Genomic DNA, 23,807 nt, shown 5'->3' with positions numbered 1-23,807 from the left:
ACACATGAGCAATTTAAGAGATTCATGGATGACTTACTTCTCCAAGTGACCAAGGAGTAAACAAGGAGAAGTATTATGCTGGACCTTGTTCCTTCCAACAAGGAGAGGCTGGTGGGGAATGTGAATCTTAAGGGCAGCCTTGGCTGCAATGACCATGAAATGGTGGACTTCAATATCCTGAGGCCAGCGAGGAGGCACACAGCAAGCTCACTAACCTGGACATGAGGAAGGCACGCCTTGGCCTCTTCAGGGATCTTGTGGCTAGAGTACCATGGGATAAAGTCCTGAAAGGAAGAGTGACCCAAGAAAGGTGGTTAATATTCAAGGATCACCTCTTGCAAGGTCAGGACCAATGCAACCAAGAGGAAGTCAGGCAGAAATGTCAGGAGACCTGCAGGGATGAACAAGGAGCTCCCAGACAAACTCAAACACAAAAAGAAGCCTATGCTTCCCCCACAAAAAAAGGGTGAAAGCAAGGACAGACAGCCTGAGAGGAATACAGAGAAACTGCCCAAGCAGCCAGGGATCAGGTTAGGAAGCTAAAGGCCTGATTGAATTCTATCAGGCCAAGGACATCAAGGGCAACAAAAAAAGCTTCTACGGGTACATTGGTGAAAATGTGAGCCCTCTCTGGAAAGAAATGAGAGACTTGGTTACCTGGGACATGGAGAAGGCTGAGGTACTCAATGTCATTGAGTACATTTTTGCCTTGGTCTTCACCAGCCAGTTCTTCAGCCACTGAGGCCCAAGTTTGCATGAGCCCCTTTGCCAAGGTGGCAAAGGCAGGACTGTGAGAATAAAGAAACTCCCACCACAGGGGAAGATCAGGTTCTGAACCAGCTAAGGAACCTGAGGGTCCACAAGTCCACGGAACCTGATGAAAAAATATGGAAAATAAGGTGACGTGGCATCACTAAGGGCAAACCCTATAAACATCCTTCTGTGACAGGATTACAGAGCTGGCTGGCAAGAGAAGAGTGATTGATGCCATCTACCTGGACTTGTGCAGAGCATTCAACACTGTCTTAGATTACATCCATGTCTTGACACTGGAGAGGCACAGATTTGATGGATGGACCATGCAAGGAATTGTCTGGATGGTCACGCTCAGAGCTGCTGTCAACAGTTCAATGTCCAAGTGCAGACCAGTGCTGGGTTCCTCAGGGGTCGGTATTGGGACTGGCACTGTTGAACACCTCTGCTGGCGACATCCACAGCAGGAGCGAGGGCACCCTCAGCAAGTTTTTCAGTGACACCAGGCTGTGTGGTGCAGCTGACACCGTGGAGAGAAGGGATGCTATCCACAGGGAACTTGAAAGGCTTGAGAGGTGGGCCCACACAAACCTCATCAAGTTCAAAAAGGCAACACAAGTCCTGCACCTGGGTCGGGGCAATCCCAGCACAAAGACAGGATGGCTGCAGAATGGACTGAGAGCAGCCCTGGGGAAAAGGACTTGGGGGTGTTGATTGATGAGATGCTCAGTATGACCAGGGAATATATTTTTACAGCCCAACAAGCCCACTGTATCCCAGGCTACATCAAAAGCAGTGTGGGCAGCAGGTCAAGGAGGGGTTTATCTCCCTCTACTCTATTCTTGTGAGACCCAACCCGGAGTGCTGCATCAGCTCTGGCATCCCCAGCACAGGGACGTCATGGACCTATTGGAGTGGGTCCAGACAAGGGTCACAAAGACTGTCAGAGGGCTGAGCACCTCTCCTATAAAGACAGGCTGAGAGAGTTTGGGCTGTTCAGCCTGGAGAAGAGAAGGCTCTGGGAAGACCTTAGAGCAGTCTTTCAGTACCTAAAGGAGCTACAGGAAAGCTGGACAGGGAGTTTTTATCGGGGCATGTAACATTCGGATAGGGAAACGGCTTTAAACTGAAAGAAGGCAGGTTTAGGTTAGATATTAAAAAGAAGTTATTAACTGTGAAGATGGTGAGGTACTGGAACAGGTTGCCCAGAGAAGCTGTGGATGCCACATCCCTGGCAGTGTTCAAGTCCAGGTTGGATGGGAATTTGAGCAACCTGGTTTAGTGGAAGGTGTCCTTCCCTACAACACAGGAGTGGGCAGCAGGGCAGGGAGTTCGAACTAGATGACCTCCAAGTTCCCTTCCAACACAAACCATTCTATGATGTCACTATTCTATTCTATGAATTCAGTCTAAAAATCCTGTGTAGCCTATTTATAACTCATAGAAGAAACTATGATTGTACAAGACTGTATGTTTTAACATTACTAATATGAAAAGTGATGGAAAGTAAATGTGTCAGACAAACATTCCTGATTGCCATCAGTCTATACAGCTTATCTTGTATCAAATTTATCTCCATTGTGCTAAAGGTAAGAGAAGTTAAGACTAATAAAACAAATTCTCTTCTCATTAAGACAAGACAATACATTTTACAAGACTTCAAATGTTGAATCTCAAGTCCTCTATTGAGTTACTAAATGTTTGCTTCCAAACCAAGATATTGGCTTTGTTAGTGCCAACATCATTCTAACACTTGTCATTTGATAGCAAGTTCAGTAATCTGGGAGCCTGTTTCCCTCCTCCCTTCTATATATTGTTTGTGCTTCCTGCTTAGATCAAGTGGTGGTATGCTAACAGCCACTATAAAAGTAGCAGTTCAAGTACATTTTACCATCCCAGAATGCTGTTAACACAGGATGGTTAGTCTAAAAACCACTGAGGATGAAGTGCAAGGCCATTTCCTCTAAGAAGTTGCCAAATTGAACCATATGCAAACTGGCAGCTTAGAAAGAAGTACCAGAACTACAACTCTTATCCAGCTTGATATGTTTTCTGAAAGGGGAGAGTACCAATTATAATCTTCGGCATAAATAACACACTTGAAAAACTACCAATAAAGGGATTTGCCAATTTTAAAGTTAGTTGTTGATTGTACAAAGAACAAGTCAATGGACTTCCCACTCTTTGCCTCCTTGCTTTCCTCAGGAGTCCATTACCTTTCACAAAGAAAATTTTAACTATCAAACTTGTCCATAAATTTTGCCGCTGAGTGTGAAACCATCCAGTTAGCATATACACTATCATTTGCATATCTTGAAAACACAGAGTTAGTGCCATCGAATCTTGTGAGTGGAACGGGGCTCTCCTCAGGCCAGTTCGGGTATGACATGCCTAAAAATGAAAACAGATAATTTTTTCTGCACTGAAGAACCATAACTTCATGTGCAGACAGTAAGGCCCTTGGCAAAACTCCCTTCAATACTTTAAGCCAGTCCACTGGATTTTGTCCCAAATCAATTCATATAAATAGTGTTTTGAAATCCCTGAAGCAGAAATTCAGATGCAGGCAAATAACCTGGATAAATTAAAGTGCTTATTCAATAAAAAATTGTGTGCATGCATGCACATGTGCATAATAAAAAGCTAAGAATTGTTCTTCTCATATGTCTCCAACTTTCCATAATTTTATAATTTAACAATCATGTAGCAATATATTGCTTTGCAAGAGAAAGTTCCTGCTGTACAGGAAATGCTCCAAGAATTAATCAACCTATTTGGGACAGGATCCAAAGTCCATTTCAATGACAGAATATTTCCATTTACTTAAATGGGTGCTTTTCCTTTGGCTTCAGTGAGGTTCTGGGGACATTTTCACACCCCCACCAAGGATACTCTGCTTAATTTCAGGAAATCCCAGGAGTGCAACTGAGTAAAGTCCAACAAAGTGCTGAGCACTCCTGTCTTGATTCAGCATTTCAAGTTGTATTTCAGGTCTGCAATTATTTGCATTGAGTGCAGTAACTGTTTCTGTGTTCGGGCACAAGTGATAATCAAAATGGATGCAGAGTGCTTAGCACCATGTTGATTCAGCTGTGCAAGCACAGAACCATAGCAGGGTTGAGATTTTCAAAAACAGAAATCTGATTCTGTTGCTTATTAAGCATTCAGCATCTGCCACCAACCTTGTGGCAACTTTTTTCTGCTACTTCACTAAGTGCCCCAAAATCAACATGAGTTGAGAAAACCTAATGAAGAAAATAATAGCTAAGGTATAGATCAAAAATAGACCCAAAGCCATGTATTAATGGCAACTTTTAAACTAAAAGATCCAACTTTTCAAAAGTCATACTGCTTGAAGAATGAAAAAGGTATCTGATGTTATTAAGTACCTAAAACCATGTAGAATATTTAATCAGAAGACAAAATATAGGAGTTTTGGCAAGAACCATTTTTACTGTCCATGTCACCATCACAATATGAAAGCATATGTTCTTTTTAAAAACACTTGCTACATCATTGAGTTGAGGTTTAGTACTAACACGTTCATAACAAATCAAAGGACGTGAAAACAGCTGATATTTTCAAAATGCCCATTGTTAATTAAGTTTTCAAAGGATTTTACATGTCAGTTTAGTCTGTATATAATATTTATATACAGTATTTCTACCTTCTGTATATAATAATCTGTTTTCATCCTATGATACATTAAATACATTTCAGCCTATAGATCCAAAATGTACTAATAGCAGCTGAAATTTAGACATCCTTATGAATAAATGAAAAATGTTGCAGATGAGTCTTATCACTGAGTTATGGCAAAAAACAGTATAAAAAAAAGTCTATTGCTTAAATTAGAGGTGCAGAATCTAACATATTTTAAATGTTGTAGCCTCCCCCAACAGGATAGTTGAATTAGATACTCATTAGCATTTTATATTTCCCCTGAGAATACTTCCCTGATCTTTTTTTTTTTGCTTTTACTGTATGATATCTAGTAATTTTACTTATTTTCACATCCTTTTAAAATGTTTGTTTTAGACACAGCTGCAAAATGACTAAAGGATGATCCTGATGCAAACTTTGACATTTACCAAAAGAAAAAACAAACAAACAAAAAAACAACCCAAAAAAAGCTTCCAAGCAATTTTTGATTGGCTTCATTCAGACAAGAAACACTGTAATGGGGTTACAGAGTCTGAGAACAGTGCAGAAGAAAAATCAACTTTTTTTTGTGTGTTGCTAGAATCTAGTAAATGCATGTGAAATTCTACCATAGAGTTTGTTTTCAATCCATGTGGAAGGGAGGGTTCGAGGGAGGGGAGCATTATTACAGTCCACGAGAGGTGTCTCCTCTTCGGAGAGCCCGTCATCGTACAGTAAGGAGTCGGAGGGCGTGGAAGCTGCAAGGTCCAAGTAGTCCTGAGAAATGGACACAAAAAGCTGCATTAATGCACGTGGCAGTGTTGCTGTTTGGGTAAAAAGCATAAATATGCAGCTGCTTTCTTTACAGCAAGGAACTACAGACTCACTGCATTCACCTTTCTCTAGAACCTCTGGCACCTGAGGAGGCTCTGCTTTCCAGCAGCCACAGCAGCTCTGGAAGCATCTGATTTGCCTCAACACTGCCCCTGCTACAGACATATGGATACTTCCCCTACTTAATTCTGCACATCAGCAAAACACCCAACAAACTGAAAATCTGTCCTAACTGCTTTGTTTGACCTTCAGCTGCTGGTATGCCTGATCCATATGTATGCCTGAAATATATATATATATGGAGATACATATGCATGCTTAAAGGACACGGTACTCAGATCTCATAATCATATTTTACAAAAGCTATTACATAACAATGCATAAAATAACTATGTAAATATTCCCAAATAAAACTTTGGTTGCTGTTCTAAAACTAAATATTTAGGTCACCGATAAGAATTCATTGGTTTTTGTGTTGTTGAATTGCTTTGAAGCAATAAAAAAAAAAAAAGAATGTGAAGCATTTTCAACTAATTTAAAATGCATGAAATACTACATTCTTCTAGTTCTGGCTCTCTCACATTATTTATTTAGGAGTAACTTTTCACAAGAGTTTTTAAATTACTCTTGTTTAAAGAAAATAGACAGGTTAAGGATAATCCACCCACATTTTGGGCTAAAGTCACCAAAGCTATTAGAAGAGGTAGTACTGCTTCCAAAAAGCTGCATGCATGTGGAAGACACTAGATATGTAAATGTTTCAAGATTTGATGAAAATAAGTTACTTTACTTGAAAATAAAATGAAAAAGTAATTATTTCTGTGCATTCAAACTCAGAAGAGCACAAGAACTTTCAAAATCCATGCTTTCCACACTTACCCTACTCTTCACCATCATCTTCTCTAGTTCCTTGCTGATCTCAGTAAATGTTGGTCTTTTATCAGCTTCTTGCTTCCAGCAGCGCAACATGAGGCTGTACCTGGGACCCATCACAGGGTGGAAAAAACCCCAAACTGTTAGAAATGGCTCATGCTTCTCCTCTAATGATTTACAGCACTGACCTTAACTGTGGCATGAAGGCCATCCACAAGTACATCAATCTCTGCTGTGAGTACTGTTAAATGTTCCCTGGAATTAACAACTGACACTCACAACAATGGGCTTTTATTTTCAAGAGTCTCCAAGAGTTTAAATGATGATGCACTTGGCTGTCCTTGAAGGACGGTAGTCTCAGGTTTCACTTTCTCAAGGGACCACCTCAAATGTAGGGCAGCATGCCAGATTGCAACTTCACTTTGTATATGACACTGAAGAAATTTGTGTATCAAACCTTAAAACTCTGCTGTTATACCAAAAAGCAGAATTTCAGTTTTCATTTGCTAGAATTCTTAAGTTTCTGTAAACTTTTCTTTAAAGTGAAGCCTAGCCTATTTGCAGAAACTAATGTTCTTTTGATTACTTCTATTATTGTTCTTTTGATTTAACCTATATTTATTCTCTCTTTGACTGCTTTCTACAGAATAGAGGGTGGAAAGGAAAATGAACAGAACTGAAGTTTTATAGTTGAGTGATTACCAGATGGACACTGTCAAGTTCTGGAGTGCAACTCTCCAACCTGTGCCATTCATGTCATTTTTCTAGCTCAGCTGTTCTCAGGACTGAGGGATCTGTCCACATAAGTGCTCTAATGGTGGAAACAGTGGGTTATGAGAACTACAGGAAGCTACTGAAAAGCACCGCATTTTATGCCTTCATCCATGACCCCTCTTGTACTTGACTGTGTATAGGAGAGAATGCAATTTGAGAAAAATGGGCCTTAAAGTGGGCTTTCACAAGCTGTCAGAAAAATTTCTGAGTAAAACAGAATAAAATCTGAAAAAAGTCAGAAAACCATGATTTAGTTTCAATAAAAAAATCCCAGAAACTCAGATGTGGTCAGCTTGCCTAAACTAATAATTATCAATGACATAAAGTGTTTGTGGAATGAGTATTCCTCACTGAGATGAAACAAATAAAGGTTAGTATTATACATTTCTTAGATAATACTTGCCAATCATTCTTGTAAACTGCTACCCTGCCCTAAATTTGGAAATACTTAATGTTTTTCTCTGTATGTTAAAAAACCTATTATTTATTTAAACCATTTTTTCTCATCCCAGATGTGGTCAAAGCATCCTTCCAACTGAAAATCAGTCAAAGGAGTGGTCACAATGTTTAAAGCCTGTGGTATTTCAAAATACCACAACCATGATCAAATTTGCAGGCTGAGCATAAAATCACACCTCATCTCCAAATGCCATGGAAGATCACAGACAAAAGATACTTCACACTGACTGTGTTTTAATAAATCAGCTAACAAATTATGAACTGTCTCCAAAGCCACTGGCTTATCAAATCACAGAAAATTTTTATCTTCAAGGGTGTAGATTTCTGGGCCAAGGTACCATTTTTCCTCTGGAAACTTACAGACAGTGACTGTGCATGGAATATCTGTTTCAGTTGCAGAAAGTACTATGACATTTTCTTGAATATTTCAGCTACCACTGTGTTTTATGGAAGTTTCCTCCTTCTCCCACCCTCAGAAGTTTTAAATGTACAGACTCTTTTAATTGTTTGGCAAGCATGTTATTCAATAGCCTACAAATGGTTTGGATATAGCTGTAGGCATTCTGTGCGCAATTTTTTCCCCCCTCGCTTTACTGTTCACTAATTTCATGACACTCTTTAAAGCACGACATATTTTGACTATCTTTAAGAAATACAGAATAGTATTTATGAGGTATTTATTTAAACCTTTTTCTTCAAGTATATTTATTAATGTTTTCTGAATCTAATCAGATGAAGAGTTACTTACATTTCTTCACTGCAGTTTTCTGGTCTCTCCATTCTATAGCCTGTTTTTAGGAGGTTAAAGAGTCTTTCAGGAGCAATACCTGGGTAAGGATTTCCTCCTAAAGTGACAATCTCCCACAGCAAAACTCCAAATGACCATCTGAAAAAGACAAAACGAGCTTTTATATAGAGTGGTAGGTTTCAGGAGCTTAGTGTGCATTTACACAACAAATCTCCTTTTAGTATTTTCAGAACCCAACAAAATTCAAGACACCTTACACCAGAGCAGTTGTTCAGATGCAAGCAGTGCATCTTGTTCCCATGTGCATTGAAAAGGTTAGCAACCAAGAGAGGAGAGAAAACAGACACCCCTCTTTTATCCATTGACAAAAGCTAATTATACCCTGGGTAGATCCATCTTCTCTAGACAGCAGAAAGAGGAAGTCCTTCCTCTGGTGGGCCAGACCAAAGACTTGTTCCTCTGCTGCACGGGGCTCCTGCAGCAGTCTAACCTCCCTAATTAGCTCTCGCATTCAGAAATAACTCTAAATTAAATTTACAGAGTTACCACAGGACCGGTTTGCTGTCTTGACTATGAGGCAACACAATGTGTTCATTTAAATCACAAGTAACACCTTTGATTTCAGCTGGTCTCTTGGGCCATTTCAGTGATTCAGGACTTAATTTTCTTCTTAGAGCTGATGAAAGAAGAGGAAAGAATTTCCTCTGGAAATACCAAATGCCTAAAATGAACTTTGACACAGAACAGAAAAAACAATTTTCTGAAATGAACGGAAGAAATAGTGAATTTTTAAACCTACTTTACTGCTGAGCTCAAACAAAAAGACCTTGCATAATGGGTGAGAAATATTTAGATAAATTAGTCCATTTCTGGAGAGCAAGCCAGGAGAAAAGAGGCAAAAATGTTTTTCTTTTCTTACTGAAAGGCTTTTTGAGACACAAAGAAGCTACAAATCACCCTGAATCTGCTCAACTGACAAAATCTGGATGTTTGAAAGGAAGGAAACCAGTCAACACTGGGGCTGCTCAATGGGATGCATCTGGAAACAAAATTGCATATAATTTATGAAAATGCTAGCTTTGGGCAATTTCTCTGTAAACTCCATTTTAAAAAAAATTTAGGAAGTGTTAGACACCTACAGCCAAACCAAACAGCCATGTCTAATTCCCTATGAAAATTCCATCTCAAAATGTTAGCCAAATACCTCACCTCCTGTCTGACTCCCTTCCACCTGCACTTCTCACGTTTTAAAGAAGAAAAGTAACCCCAAAGGTACAGCAATAAAACTTCCCAAATTGTCAGAGAAGTCAAAGTGACTCTCACATGGTCTCAAGTGGTATGCTGCCATTCTTCTGCCTAATGCCATTCGCTGAATTAATTTTTAATCACGCTGCACATTCTTGAAAGCTTATGAATATTTATAGCATTTTCATATACTTTATTAATATTTCTCCTCATACCCTTTTTGAAGCCAATTATGCTCTGCCATCAGGTTAAAATTCTGTCCATGATTAATTCAAATAAACTTTGGGGCATGGCAGGTTTTATTTCTAAAATCCACTTCTGCTTTGGAGGAATTTTACAGACTATGGAAGGAGGGATGAGATGAACAATTTCTTAATTGAAGTTGTTCAGTAAGTGAACATATTAGAATAGAATGCTGTAGAATGCTGCAGTACTTTCAGACTGTTATACAGATTAAGTACTACAGGAGAAATGAGGGATGAAGAATTTCCCACTGTATTACATTTATTGCAGAATAAAAGCATGATCACAAAAAGCCAGGAAAGAAAAGTATGTGAAGAGGAAGATAGTTGGTTAGCTTTCCATTGATGTCATAGACCTCTGAAGCAAAAATGGGGTTTTTGTAAAGGCTGGCAAGTGGTACTGTTATTAAACTCTGCTAACCACTAACTATAACAGCCTGAGAGGGAAGAGGGTGGAAAACAGAAACAGAATATCAGAAAAAAGGGAATATTGGAATGGTTGTAGAGTAACATGTTCACCTAAAATATAACTGCATCACCACAAACAACAGAGAATATCCAAAAGATAATACTTTCAGTGAGTGAAATTATCTAAAGTATCAATCAACACAGCAAAAGGAGTACTTCACTGATCAGTCTGCTGCTCTGAAATGCCACCGTGGAACCTGGTGCTGGAGAGGATTTGCTCTGCAGCTCTGTGTGTGTGTCTCAGTCCTGCTCTGCAGGAACCTGGCTAAATCAGGAGCTGCTGTTCAGCACTCCTGGATTATTTCATGTACAGTGACACAGCAGAGGTGAGCCAGCAGTGAGACAAAGGCACAGTGTAAGCACAGCAGACACCTGGAGCCCTTCTGGCCCTGCATGGGAGCAGAGGTGCTCCTGAGGCAGCCCCAGGAAAGCTGGGCAACCAGCAGAGCTCTGCATGGAGATCCCCAGCCCTGGGAGGCAGGGAAGTGACACAGCACCAGCATACTGTGCTGCCCAGGGCTCTGAGCTGGCCTGCTTGGTGCCAGCTGGGCAATCCCTGCATGGTGCTGGATCCCACTGACAGCAAACACGCTCCTGGGCTTACTTAATAGCACCCATCAGGAAAACGGAATGGGAGGAATGCTATTGGATCCAGATGATCAATCAGCAATCAAAGAAGAGGCAGTTACATGACAAAACAATCTGTTCTGGCCCCAAACCATAGTGACAAAACTAAAGAAATTAAAAATATGCTTAGAAGTTTTTAAAGGAATTCTAACGATTCTTTGGGAAAGGTAATTTTAAGAGAAGCAAGTCAGCACAATGGGTGCTCTGAGGAGGATAAAAAGAGACCCAGAAAAACCTGTATGCTAGCCTAAGTAAAACTGACATTCTCCCAAGAATTATCCCTATTTTTTCCTCTTCTTACTCCAATGGATACAAAGTAAACAAAAATACTTTGGAGTTTCATTTTGTAAGGAACTGCCAAGGCATGCAAATATTTTATTTCACTAAAACTGGTCTGATCTGCAGAGAGAAGAGTAAAAAGTGAATGGTAATAATTTTAGAAGTACAAATCTAAGGGTGCATGTTTTGACATCTGCTATTATCAAAGCGTTTTTCCCCTCCAAGTGCAACACGACCCAAATTAGCATTTTACTCCATTTGAGTCTAACGGCAAACTTAGAAGGTATCAAGATGCTACCTAGCAGAAAATCAGACCTATGTACTTCTGCTTTTACAGTCCTTTAGAGGTTTTTCTCCTAAATAAATAATCTTTAGCTTTAGAGGCTGCCTGGTGACTAGGCACAAGCATCGTTCACCCCAGAGAGAAAGAAATGAAAAGTATCTGATCCTGAATTAAAAATGTCTACAAATACTCTTCTGCCTGGCCCATGCTTATCAGACATGGGGATAGCTGTGGTTGCTTTGCCTCCTCTTCATCGGGTGGAGATTCCAGCATATCCATCTTCAGGGTCTCTGTTTCCCTCATCATGAAAATAAGCTTGTATCTTGGCACTGAAACTGGACTGAGCTGACTGGAGTAATAATATTTTATTCAGATTTAATTCAACAGCAAAAATCTTGGGCATCACTGCCAGTTGATGGTGCAGTCCAGACTTTTTCATGTTTCTTTGCAAGAGTAATGGCTTTGGCTCCTACACACCTTGTTGTGCTCCCTCCCCTAGCTCCATAAATAAGCACACAAACCAGAAAGTATTCAAGAGTTTACACTTACACATCACTTTGTGTTGTGTAGATATGGTCAAACAGTGACTCTATGGCCATCCATTTCACAGGGATACGACCCTAGGAGGCAAAAAAGCAGTAATGGTCAGAAAAATAAGTTTCCAAGTGAGAAAACAAGGTATTCATCTTCAAAATAGTAAAACACAGTCTGTCCATACTACAGTACTTGCCAATGCAGTTATCATTTGACATTTCATAAGAAAAACAGTGAGAATAATAATTTTAAGTGCTTTAAAAAAAAAACTAGTTCATGTCTCTTTACACATTTCAGCAATCTAATTATGTGTAATAAACTGGTGTGGCTTTTTGCAGGTAGTCACCAGTTTAAGTCAGATAAACTCAAGTCTTCTCTTAAGAAAGAGCTCTGAAAATGTGCAGATGCAAAAATGATGAGGAATGGTGGTTAAAGAGGAAGAACTATCTCATTTACACCAGGGATGATGCATAAATAGAAGCACCTGGATGTTACAGATATCTTTGGTTTCAGAACTGAACCTGGACAGTCGTATTTGGTTACTAGTTTCTAAATGGAATCTACAGGTTGTCATTTTTCACTGGCAGAAATTTACTGAGAAAATCTGACTAATCCACCCCAAATATTCATGAAAGTCTAGGTATGCAAAATTACCAAGATGTTTCATAACCATCACAGTATGATTAGCATTCATATGCCTTACTTCTCATACTCATGAAATCCATATATATAGTATTTCAGTAGGATTTGAAACTTCCTCTTCCTTCTCAAATTCTTCTTTCTCCTGTCTCCTCATCCAAGCAGACAGATGCTTGTTAGGCTCTGAATAATACTACAGTGATGAGTGTCTCAGAAGTAAAGAGCAAGTATCCACTCACTACCTCATGCCCCAAACAAAACTAAACTGGCAAACTGCCTTTATGTAAATGCATTACTCTTAAAACACAGAGCAACTGGTACAAATCATTGTAAAAACACACCCATCAGAAGACAGCTAAATGAACATGGCAATGCCCTTTTATATAAAACCATGCCTTCTAGAAGTTTTTTTTCCTTCACAACTCATTCTGACTTATGCAACATTCACACAAACTGGCCCTTAAAAACAGAGAAAGCTAAACTAAAAATTCACAGTATTTATGGAAATCTTCTCATAAAATTTTAAAATTTTCACACGCAAAAAAAATTCTGTTGGCAGCTCCTTCATATTAAGCCATAGAGGGAACTGAACCACCACTGCTCATTTGACACAGTCAGTGGGAAGCTGTGCTCATGAATATCACAGTCTCGCCCAGGACTGACTTGTGGAAGTTGTGTGGAACTTGATATAAATTGTCTATGTATTTTCCAGCTCTTTGGTATTTTTAGTTTATATGAAGATGGCGTTTTTTGTTTGTGTTTTCATGTAGTTTGATGAGGAACTGGATAAATAAGGAGTGGAAGGAGATGACTGGACAAATGAGGAGTGAAGAGGTAATAGTTACTTAAAGATGATACATATTTTACATATTTATATACATACACGTATTTGTATCCCACTGGTTAAGCTCATGCTTTTAATTTATTTCCTTAAAATAATTTTTATTTCCTTAAAATAATTATCTTAAGTTAATAAAAACAGCCATTCTCCTTTTCATCCATTCTCAAGTGCCACAGTATAAATTAACTTCCTTGATCAGGCAATAATTTCCATTACTGCTTTTAACACACACTGTACCTTGCTCCTCTTTACATAGGAATCTTCTTCATATACATCACGTGAGAGGCCAAAATCTGAGATCTTCATTTTGCGCCCTTCTGCCACCAAGACGTTCCTGGCTGCTAAATCCCGATGCACAAGCTTTTGGAAGGAAACAACAGGACAGTTTATGCTTCTTGTGGAGGAACCAGCTGCTTGCTCCACATCTATCACACGCTGAGATGACCCCTGGCTGCCCTACCTTCATTTCTGCGAGGTACTGCATCCCTCGGGATATCTGCCATGCAAACGAGATCAGGTCTCCCATGGTCAAGGCTCTCTCGTCAGGGTTATCCAAATAACTGGAATTCCTGTTGCCATCACTGCCCACGTAGCTCGGGCCCACTTTTCGACTTTCCCTGAGGAAACTGCGCAAGGAGCCGTATTTGGCGTATTCCACAATTAAATACAGTGGGCCTGAAATAAACAAACACACAGGTCACTAAACAATTCACAGACAACCACTTTAGGGGTCTTTTTCAAACAAGTCTCTTCTAATCAGCACGTTGTTTTGAACAGTCAGAGGCTCCAGACACCTCTGCCCTTTATGTAAAAAGCACTGAGTCAGCCATGAAATAAGAATGTTTCTTCTTAGATCCACAATGCAAAAAAAAGAGAGTTTCAGGCTGAATCAAAGCAGAATGCTGGCTCTTGCCTATAATCTCTCATCTAGATAATCTGAGACCAAAAAACCAGACAACCTTCAGACAAATTAGATCTCTGAAACAGCCTAACTTAGAAAACTTTAAAATTAAAATAAACTTCTTGAGCTTGTGATACGGAGCTCAAATAATCTGCTAATTCCAGCACTGTGTTTAAGGTGCCTTTTGATAGCACTTCGAAACATTCTGCCATTACAATCCATTAATTTCTCCTCCCCATTACCCACATGAATAATACCTACTCAGTAATACATACCTAATGATAAATACATTTCTGTGCTGTATCAAAGCCCTCCTACCTCATACACTAATGAATTAACTTGATATTTATTAAAAGCCTGTGACTCAGTAACATTTCACTTCCTTTGGGATGAAAAATACATTGTACTGAAAAGAAAAAAAACTAACCCGCCCCACTGGCTCATTACCTTACTAAGACTCAGAGATGACTCACTCCTGAATTACCTTCTCTGTCTACAACTAAAAAGTGACATTTGCAACAGAACTGGGTGGGTAAAGAAGTTTGCAGAACCCATGCTGTGATTTTAGGCTGCACAACTGCAGATGCAAAAGGAAGAGAATGTTGCCATGCCACTTCACTTAAAATGAGCAATTCCTATGCACAACTAAATTTGCTTCATTGCTAATTTATAATACATGTGTCTGCAGATTTTACCCCTTGTTGATGACTGTGGCTTTTAGAAAAAATTTCATAACCAGAGGGAGAGAACCATTTTGAGACAGTGGAAGAAAACTGAAAATCAACCGAACTATTCAGCTATCTTCATCTATATATGACTGTAGTTGTCTATTTACATTTTTTAGGATAAATAATAACAACAGTAATGAAAATTCAATTAAACTTGAAATATAACTCATATTTGAAAACACTGATTATTAACATAATATAAAAATATGTATTGATGGGAAGAGAATTTGTAGGAGACTTGTTAATTTAAAATAGCTTCACAATCAAAATGTGCACTGAGGAAAACCCCAGGAAGAATGTTTAGTTATACTGAATTAGTATTTCCTTTTTCTTTCAAGTATTGCTTTTTAATATATCCCTCTTTTTTTTCAGCCAACAGCAACTTTAAAGGATGCTCAACAATTATCAAGTAGTTGTTGAAATCCAGCAACAAACTGCATTTTATTTCCTTTCTGGATGGTTTCATCTTAGTTACAAACTTTTAGTATTTACCATCTTGACTGCAGGCTCCATAAAGTTTGATGACATGAGGATGGTTGACTTGTTTCAGAAGGTTGAACTCTGACAGGAGATCTCGCAGCTCACTCTGGGAAGCATTTTCTGCAGAAAGTGACCAAACACACAGTTTTGGTTAGGAAAGCATCACTCAAGAGTTCTCTATGTAAAGTCTGAAATATGAGATCTGCCATCTCTCCCAGAGTTAGCAAGAGGTTGGAAAACTCTGCATTTCCCCACAGGAGAGAAACTTCCCCATCTCTGGTGTCCTGCAGCCATTCCCATCAGAACCAAGTGAATGTGACTGCTGCTGCTGTGGCTTGGTAGCAGCCTGCTCTTAGGCATTGCTGTGCCCTGATACTAATGACTGCAGAACAAGGAGGTCAGGCAGGAATCAGGAGCAGAGTCTGTAATGTCTTCAAGATGCCATGAAATTATTACAGACCTTTGCTGGTGTTCTAAAGCAACTTCTTAGGGTGAATCAGTGCAATAAAAGCTTCAGAAGCGTATGAAAGCCAAGCTGTCATGCTGATCAAACAAAAACAGACTCACTCACTCCTTCTCCTAAATAAATTTTCCAATAGAGTAAAAATCCACTAATCTACTGGCTTACTCTTGTAGCATGCATCCAGATTTAGAGTTCAGAAGCTAAATGTACAGTACAAACTGATTTTACTGTGGGACACGTATGCAGACTTCACTGATGTCAGTGAGAATCATGTGGCAACATATGGTCCCAACAGGCTTTCTTTGCCTTTCAAGTGCTTTGCCTTTTTGCAAGATTCTTCAGACTGACAAGCTTCCTCTTTGAGTGCACTGGGCTTGAAGGAGATCCCTAGTCACACAGACACTATAGGTCAGAGATAAACCTTCTTCCTCATCCTTAATTTAATTTCTCTGACACACAGAACCAGCCTGGACAGTTCCTCAAGTGTCATTATTGGGCATTGACAAGGATGTGTTCATCCTGATTTAAGGATAATAAAAACAAGTTTGGCTTCTGCTCTTTGCTACTGAACTGTGTGCTTTTTTCATAAAGGCTGTGAGCACCAAAGGATTTATTTGCCTATTCATGTGTGACCAGTTTGCCCTCCTTATAAAACCAGTTCTTCTGCCCTACTGTTATGTTTGTATCAGAACTACACGTTTGTATCTGCCTTATATTATCCTGTAGTCAGAATCTGCACTCTGAGTAGAGAATCTTCTACTGCAAGGAGAACAGTATCAGCTGGTCTCTCACTACTAGTAAAGACTACAAAAACGACATATTTATGCAAAACAAAAATCAAGAATGTCGACTTAATGCCTGTTAGAAAAGTCCTATTTTTGTAGCTGTGGAGCTATGTGATGTGAACAAACAGAACAGAGCAAAGTTAACCATGTACCATGCCTGTTTGTCTACCAAAAAAAACTAACTTCAAGATGGAGACATTTAGCTCTAAAGCTTTAGGCCACTCATTTTAACAAACTGTGAATATTTGTATTTATGTATTGGTTGGTGTTTTCCCCTTTAATTTTATTGTAATGAGGGCATTCATATCAGGTAGGAGATCAAATTTAATTAATATGAGAAAAGTGGTAATAATGGGCTGAAAAAAAATTACCTATCTGTTCCTTTAAACCTCCCTCCATAGCTCCAAGACTATTTTGGCTTAGCCCATTGCTCCCTGCTCCCTCCACAGTACCTAACACCAAGCTGTCACAGAAGGGAGAGTCCTGCCCTGGTCTGTTCTTACCCAGATTGTGCCCCTCTACCCAGCTCAGGCAGGAGATCTCTTTCATGCAATAAGAGGCAATAACATTCTGGTGTGCCTAGCACTGCTCTTTAAAGATCACTCAGTGTACAACAGCCCCAAACACTTGGACAAATGATCTGCTCTGCATCTGGTACAGGGCAAGAATGGGTGGTGCTGGCCTGATCCAAAAGAACTGCCCTTTGTCCTTCCTGGCAGCATTGCAAAGGCCACTGAAGCTAATGCACTGGTCCTTATGCTTCAATTGTCATGTGTGAACAGTAAAGTTAAGCCAATAACAGTACATAAATACTTGCAGAATGACAAATGCTCTCCACAGTCAAGCTGGAAAATGGAATTTCAGGTGACTATCTGCAATTTAATTTACATTACAGAGGGATTCATTAGAGCTTGAAGTATTACTGTATATGTCAGATCATTTTATTAAAATAAGGTGCTTAAAATAAAGCTTTACTCCTTCACATTGTCAATTTAGTCAATTCTGTCCTTCATAATAGACAGGGAAAAACTGAATGTCAAACCATCTGCAAGCAAAAGCAACATTTTTACCACTATGTCTTAGAATCCGAACTCAGTCACATGTTGATGAAAATGTGCTAGAAACAGCAGTGTTACTAAGTGCACAAATAAACATGAGATGAACTAATGACTATTGTATTGACAATGTAATACAATCCAGGTCATTACTTGAGTATTACAGGTAATAGTTAATAATCTTCACTTCTGAAAAATCCTAGTTCCTAAACTTCCTCCATGTGACTTGCACCTCTTGCAATGAAGGCATTCACTGCATAATGCATTTACTTCTTAGGTAAAGAGGTGGGATATGCAGCATCTTTCCTCTCAAGGAGTGGCAAATGTGCTGTGAATGTAACAGAAATGGCAATAAGAAGAATAACATTTTCCTGTAATGACATGCTTTTACTCCCAAGCAGCAGTGAATGGTTCAGTGCAAGGTCTCATATTATCATCTTAACTTTATCTAGGCATACTTTGTTCCCCACAGGTTTAAAGTCTTAGGGTAAACTGAAGACAGCAGGAGACAGCACTGGGTTATTCAAGCCATTTTGACAGAGCTCCTAGTGATTGAAAAGCAGATCAGAAAGCATAAAGCTAGACAGAATTCTAAATCAGGAGAGTAAGTTAACAGGTCTGTTCTGTCTCTTCATATGATTTATTTAAAAAGCTTTGTCCAAGGAAACTGGATAGAGGAAAAGAATCAGAAAGCTTTAACAAACCCTTGCAATATTCCCATCAATGCCAAACAGAATTAAATATATTTGCTATGTTAAGACAGAGGCTCCTTGCAGATCATGATTTAGAATTACTTACTTGGATCAATGTGATGCTAACTGCTAAAGTCACAAATCTGCAGATTGTGACTGTCAGAATGCATCAGAATGCTGGAAGAAAGAGAGGCTGTGGCACTGCTGGGTTTTAAGGTGACCTTTTGCTTTCACACAAGCCCCTCTTCAAATCTGTGCAGAGGTTACCACAAATAGTTTGCAGATTATTTCAAAAGCCCCAGTGGGAAGGTACCTTTCAGCATTTTCACTGCCACAGTGGTATAGCCAGCCCTTCCCTTAAGTCGGAATGCTGTCGCCTTGACGACCTTTCCAAATTCTCCCTCTCCAAGAGTCTTGCCTAGAACTAGGTTCTTCCGAGGGAATTCCCACTTTGGATCTTCCTGCAGGAGAGAAAAGAAACCCTGTGAGACGAAGCAAGGAAAGGAGAGGCTATTCCCAGGAATAGGTGCACTTCAGTGTGCAGTCTTTGGCTGCTCTTTTTATCAGTGAGTTCTTATAAAAGCTTCTGGGTATCAAGGTATTTTGCAAATGCATTTTCCCTTACCTGAAAACCTTCAAAACAGGCTGTACAGGTAGTCTATGGATAATGGATCATATTTACAGGTCTGGGAAATTGGGTACAAATGAAAAATGAAGTGATACAGGATAAATGCTTGCCTTCAGAATAACTTTAAACATGTAACGTTCATGGAGAAGTTTTACTGACAGAATAAGGTTTCCCCTTAAGAATTGATCAGAGACAACAATTATCCTCTTAGAAAATTTGTGCTAATAACCTCTAATGTTGCAAAATTATGACAGATGTACAAACCAGACAAGAAATTAAAGCAAACGGAGCACAAGGTCTGTGAAAACCTCACTATCTAACACTCAAATAGATCTGATACTGCCATATGAAGCAGCAGTGTTTCTCTACCGTGCTGGCTCCTGAAAACACCCCATCTCACAGAAATCCTGGGTAGTTGTGATTGAAAGCAGGAAAAAGTAGAGTAAAGGTATGGCAGCATGACTGGGCAAAAGTCCTTAAATGTGGGCAAAACTCCCACACCAACTGATATCTACAATGTGTATATCAGAGATCAGGAAGAGATCTCAGGAGGGATTTTTCTGCAATGTTTGAAACTTAGCCTTGTAGTACTTTGGCACATCACAGACAGTACAAACCTGCTGATTGTTAGTGCTTAACTGGACAATGTTAAAAGTAAAACTACAGTACTGTAAGATACAGTTACATCAGTAAAAAACACTGGCTTAAATTAACCTAAAATGTTATAATGTATTAAAGCATAATAAAAAGGAAGAACGTACTGGCCTTATACAGCAAATCAAAATGTTTATCTAATTACTCATGAAGTATCTTCAGTGCATGTGATTTCCAGTGGTGCTGTTTGAAGGTAATGGGTGCCTCCATGAATGGACTGCATTCCTGTAACATCATCTGCATGCACAAACAAGGCCGACACCAAAACAGAGCATGCAAAAAGGCATCAGGCTTACAGGTATTTTGAAGGTGTCCACAGCCACCTGGTTTTCCATGGAGTCCAGGGAAGGGCGGCGGACGTTGCTGGAGGAGTAGCTGATGGGGTAGGACTGCGCGGGGCGCCGGAACGTCATCTCAGCGGAGGCGATGGGCGCCTTCGGGGAGTTCTTGTGGTACCGGTGGATGCAGTAGAAAGAAACCAGCACGGAGATGACAAAGCACAGCACCACTGCCCCTGTGATCACAGTCTTGCACATGTCATCACACAGTTGCTCTGTGGACCAAGAAGAGCTTCTTAGAACTTTCCTTGCGGTCTCTTTCTTCTGCATAATAATTCAGTTTTCAAGATGCAAACTATTTCATGCTATGTTTATTATTAGCCAAAATAAAAATGATTTAAAATATCCATTATCTGTTTCAAACAACTGCACAGAAAGGTCAAGGAAAAAAATAATGCACTCCTCCTTCTGACACCATGGGTGATGGTTATCTCTGACATTTTGAAGCTGAGATTTTTCAGAAATTATCAGGAAGCTGGAATTACTTGAAAGTAATAGAAATCATTCTAATTCTCCTAGCTGCCTCTGCAAATATCAGGTAAGCCTCACTGAAATGGAAATGTGGCTGGAAATCAAAGGATGACCGACTTGTTTGTCAAGTAGTAATGAATAAAAATGAATCCTTAGCCATAGCTATAAATAACACATTCTGGAAATTTTCAGGCTCTATAGTGGATGTCATAGTGCCAGTTCCTCACTAGTTTTGTATTAGCAGTCTCTGACCAAAGATATGGTCTATTAACATGGCTACAAGTGTAGACAGTTCTATATGTACACATGATGTATACACAGAAAAAGATTACTATCAGAACAGCAGCTAGACTTACCTTTGATATCATCTTTCTCACAATAACAGTTCTGTCTTGGGAAGCAGTAACAAATCCCATGTCCTGACTTAATTCCAAGATTTCCAATACCTTTCCCATGGCCACCAATAATGTTTCCACCTAATCAAATACAGACAACAGGCTAAGATTCTTACATGTAGGTAAAGGGAAAAGAAAAGACTCAGTTTTCCATGGGTTTACCCCAGTATGAATGTGAAATTGAACCAGGGAGCACAATGCAGGGATAATGACACAAACTCCTGAGGGAGATGGAAGACTCTAAATTCTGTAATTTCTGAGATGCTGAAATGGGAGGACCTTGCACTGTTTAAACATTAGTCCTCATTAGCTGTTACTGAGTTCTGTTCCTGCTTCTGATGCCAATTTCCCCACACCTTGGAAAAGTCAGTTCTAGGTATCATTGGTTCCACTGTCACACGGAGATAACAACACTTAACCACCTCTGCAAAATGCCACAGGACAGTCTAGTCAAAGCACTAAGAGTAAATGCCTAGTGCAAGTGATAAAAAAATGAATTGTACTATCTAAAAATGCATTATTTAATATTAGTAAAAAAATTGCAGAAACTCGTACTCTTGATTTCAAGTAGTTCTTCATGCAGAGTAACAGCAACTGCATTTCCAAGTAAATAATTTTTTTCTGTATATGTTATAAAAATTACTATTAGCAGGGACATTTTTATCTCTAAGCTGCCTTTATCACAAAGAGCATTTTACAGGCAGCTCAGGTGGTTAATTTTGGCTGAGACTCTGCTGAGTCACTGCCCTCTGAGCTGACACCTAAAAGCACTGGTGTTCCCAAAAATTCCTCATTATCCCCCCTGCCTCTCCCCAGCCAACTTCCTCCGTCATGAAGAGGTGATGAAATAAAGTTTCCATTTTCCACAGAAAATTGTATGCATTTATCTATACCTGCCTATCTTTGAAAACCTGGAAGTAGATGGAAGCAGGGAATGAGCCACTCCTACCTAACCTGTTCTTGAGCAGTTGCTTACTACATGAAAATCTCTTGCTAAGAATGCAGTTAGGTTGCCTCTAAGTGATAGGCACAGCCACAGCACCAGCTGCATCAGCTAGTGCCCTTGAATGTAATATTTATAGTGTTACTCTGAGAAAGCAATTTTGGGACTCAAGGACATAGCCATCATAATGACAAATGAATTACAGAAATAAGTATTTTTACAACCTACAGAATATCCTTGATCTTAACACATCTTAGCCTATTTATTGTTTGCCATTTCCAAAGGAATGTCCCCTGCCAGTAAAAGCTGATAAAATGGTACTCCTGCAGCTCTGAGCCCCCAAAACACACTCATTTTTTTGTCTGCAAGTACACTGCTTTTGGGCATCAGCCCAGGTTCTCAATTGTGTCAAGTCATGTACACAATTATTCAGCTTAGGCGTTAAAAGGGCTTGCATAACATCCTGAAAACTTGTCTTACTCGCCTGCTTATTATCCAGAAAGACAATATTTCTTTTGAGCAAAACATTTGATGCTGCATATGTTGTACATATTTTAGTACCGCAGCCCCTGGCACAAATTTGACTTTCAAAATGACAAGCTATTGCAATTATTACCAATAAAGAATTCTTCTCAGATGATTAGAGAAGTTACTTGCATTTCCTTCAAGCATTTCTCCCACTTAAGGCATTGTTTTTATACACTCTGATGAAATAATTATCTTTCTGATAACACTAATTTACAATACACAATCCATTCTTGCATGTAAGAAATACTAAGAAGCCCCTTTAGTAATCAATTTTATAGAAGAACATTAAGTTCCAGGCTTTAAGAAAATGCTAGTTCCTCTAAGACTCCATTTAAAAATCTCAACTTGAAGTATATGATGTCAGAGTCAGAAGCAGCATTCAAGAAACACGTGTCTTTATTCCTGAATTAGACTGTCAGATAAAAAGACCCACTTAAAAATTATCATCTCTCAGAAGATGGAAATTGCTCAAGAGAATTACACTGTTTTTTCTACCCTGTATATCTTCAGAGTGAGTTGTGAACTTGCAAGTATTCACAGGTATATGAGTGGAGTGTAGAAATATATGGTCAAGTAAAAAGATCTAACACAAATGCATTCAAATTCTTCCTTCATAAATTCTGCTCATATGAGTATCTGCCTGGATCTTCAAATAGGTAAGGCATTGCATCATTCTGATGGCCACCTGTCAAAAAAGGGCAGCTACATTTCCCCAGATGATCCTTTGTAAACACATTTATTTTAAACAGAAATTTGTCTCTTCTCACTCATTTACCCAGGAGCTCAAATAGACTGGTTCCTGTCATACTGTACTTGAGCTAGGAAGTGGAGCATTAATGTGCCTAGAACCTGAACCTCTTCAGCAAGTACCTCCACTGAAAATCACCACCTGTGAATGAACAGGCAGCAGAATGGGAACTGCTGAGAACACCTTATCCTTCCATCAGTCAGCCAATGGGTGTCACCTGCCTGGCTCAAAAAAGGTTGAGATTAATCCCCATAACCTTAACTTGATTGTATGATTCAAATACAAGTGTGACAATGCAGAGATGCTGAGCTTGTAAAAGTATCTGTGCTCGGCAAAGTGACATTTGAGAAGCAATCAGAGGTGTAACAGAAAAGCCCATCCTAAAACATTCCCTACTTGTGCAGTCTTGGGGACACACAGCCGGGTCTCTGACCTCCACCACATCACAGATTCCATCTGGACAAGTCTTGATGCTTGGGGTGCACGTGGAGTAGTTTGTGGTGATCCCTGTTAACAGAGAAACAGCTGCACTAATACCACAAGGAAGGAAAATTCATTCTATCTTCTCAGGGCACACTAGCACTCCAAACCACAGGTTATGGTACCTTTTAAAATGAACATCTATGACTACAAACACCTGCTAAAGTAACAGGCAAGACAACAAATAAAAGCAAATGAGGAAACCATTTTTTGTTATCTTTTCTACTTTTGAGAGCCCTCTGGTCATGTCACTTGCAGTTACTGTGAATATTGCTTG

At 39.4% G+C, this 23,807-nt stretch overlaps 1 protein-coding gene across 2 annotated transcripts in view; it reads right to left on the bottom strand.

Moving 5' to 3' along the window:
* Positions 1–2,986: 2,986 nt before the first annotated feature.
* The window catches only part of RET (ret proto-oncogene), a 31,706-nt gene continuing 10,885 nt past the window's right edge, over positions 2,987–23,807 (bottom strand). The window contains exons 8-19 of one of the 2 annotated variants that reach the window (XM_066554307.1): positions 23,447–23,557; positions 20,793–20,912; positions 19,924–20,180; positions 18,659–18,806; positions 15,363–15,470; positions 13,702–13,916; positions 13,479–13,601; positions 11,777–11,847; positions 8,084–8,221; positions 6,109–6,208; positions 5,025–5,172; positions 2,987–3,144 (exon numbers count right to left, since the gene is read on the bottom strand). In XM_066554307.1, coding sequence (XP_066410404.1) covers positions 2,987–3,144; positions 5,025–5,172; positions 6,109–6,208; positions 8,084–8,221; positions 11,777–11,847; positions 13,479–13,601; positions 13,702–13,916; positions 15,363–15,470; positions 18,659–18,806; positions 19,924–20,180; positions 20,793–20,912; positions 23,447–23,557 — 1,697 coding nt within the window. Of the gene's footprint in view, positions 3,145–4,180; positions 5,173–6,108; positions 6,209–8,083; positions 8,222–11,776; positions 11,848–13,478; positions 13,602–13,701; positions 13,917–15,362; positions 15,471–18,658; positions 18,807–19,923; positions 20,181–20,792; positions 20,913–23,446; positions 23,558–23,807 lie in introns of those variants that run through there. The other variant, XM_066554308.1, reaches the window with a different exon arrangement.

This window comes from Molothrus aeneus, chromosome 8 (genome assembly GCF_037042795.1).
Source record: "Molothrus aeneus isolate 106 chromosome 8, BPBGC_Maene_1.0, whole genome shotgun sequence".
In the NCBI taxonomy this organism is placed as follows: domain Eukaryota; kingdom Metazoa; phylum Chordata; class Aves; order Passeriformes; family Icteridae; genus Molothrus; species Molothrus aeneus.
The sequence above is the reverse complement of the archived record's forward strand: the minus strand, read 5'-3'. Positions and strand labels throughout refer to the sequence as shown.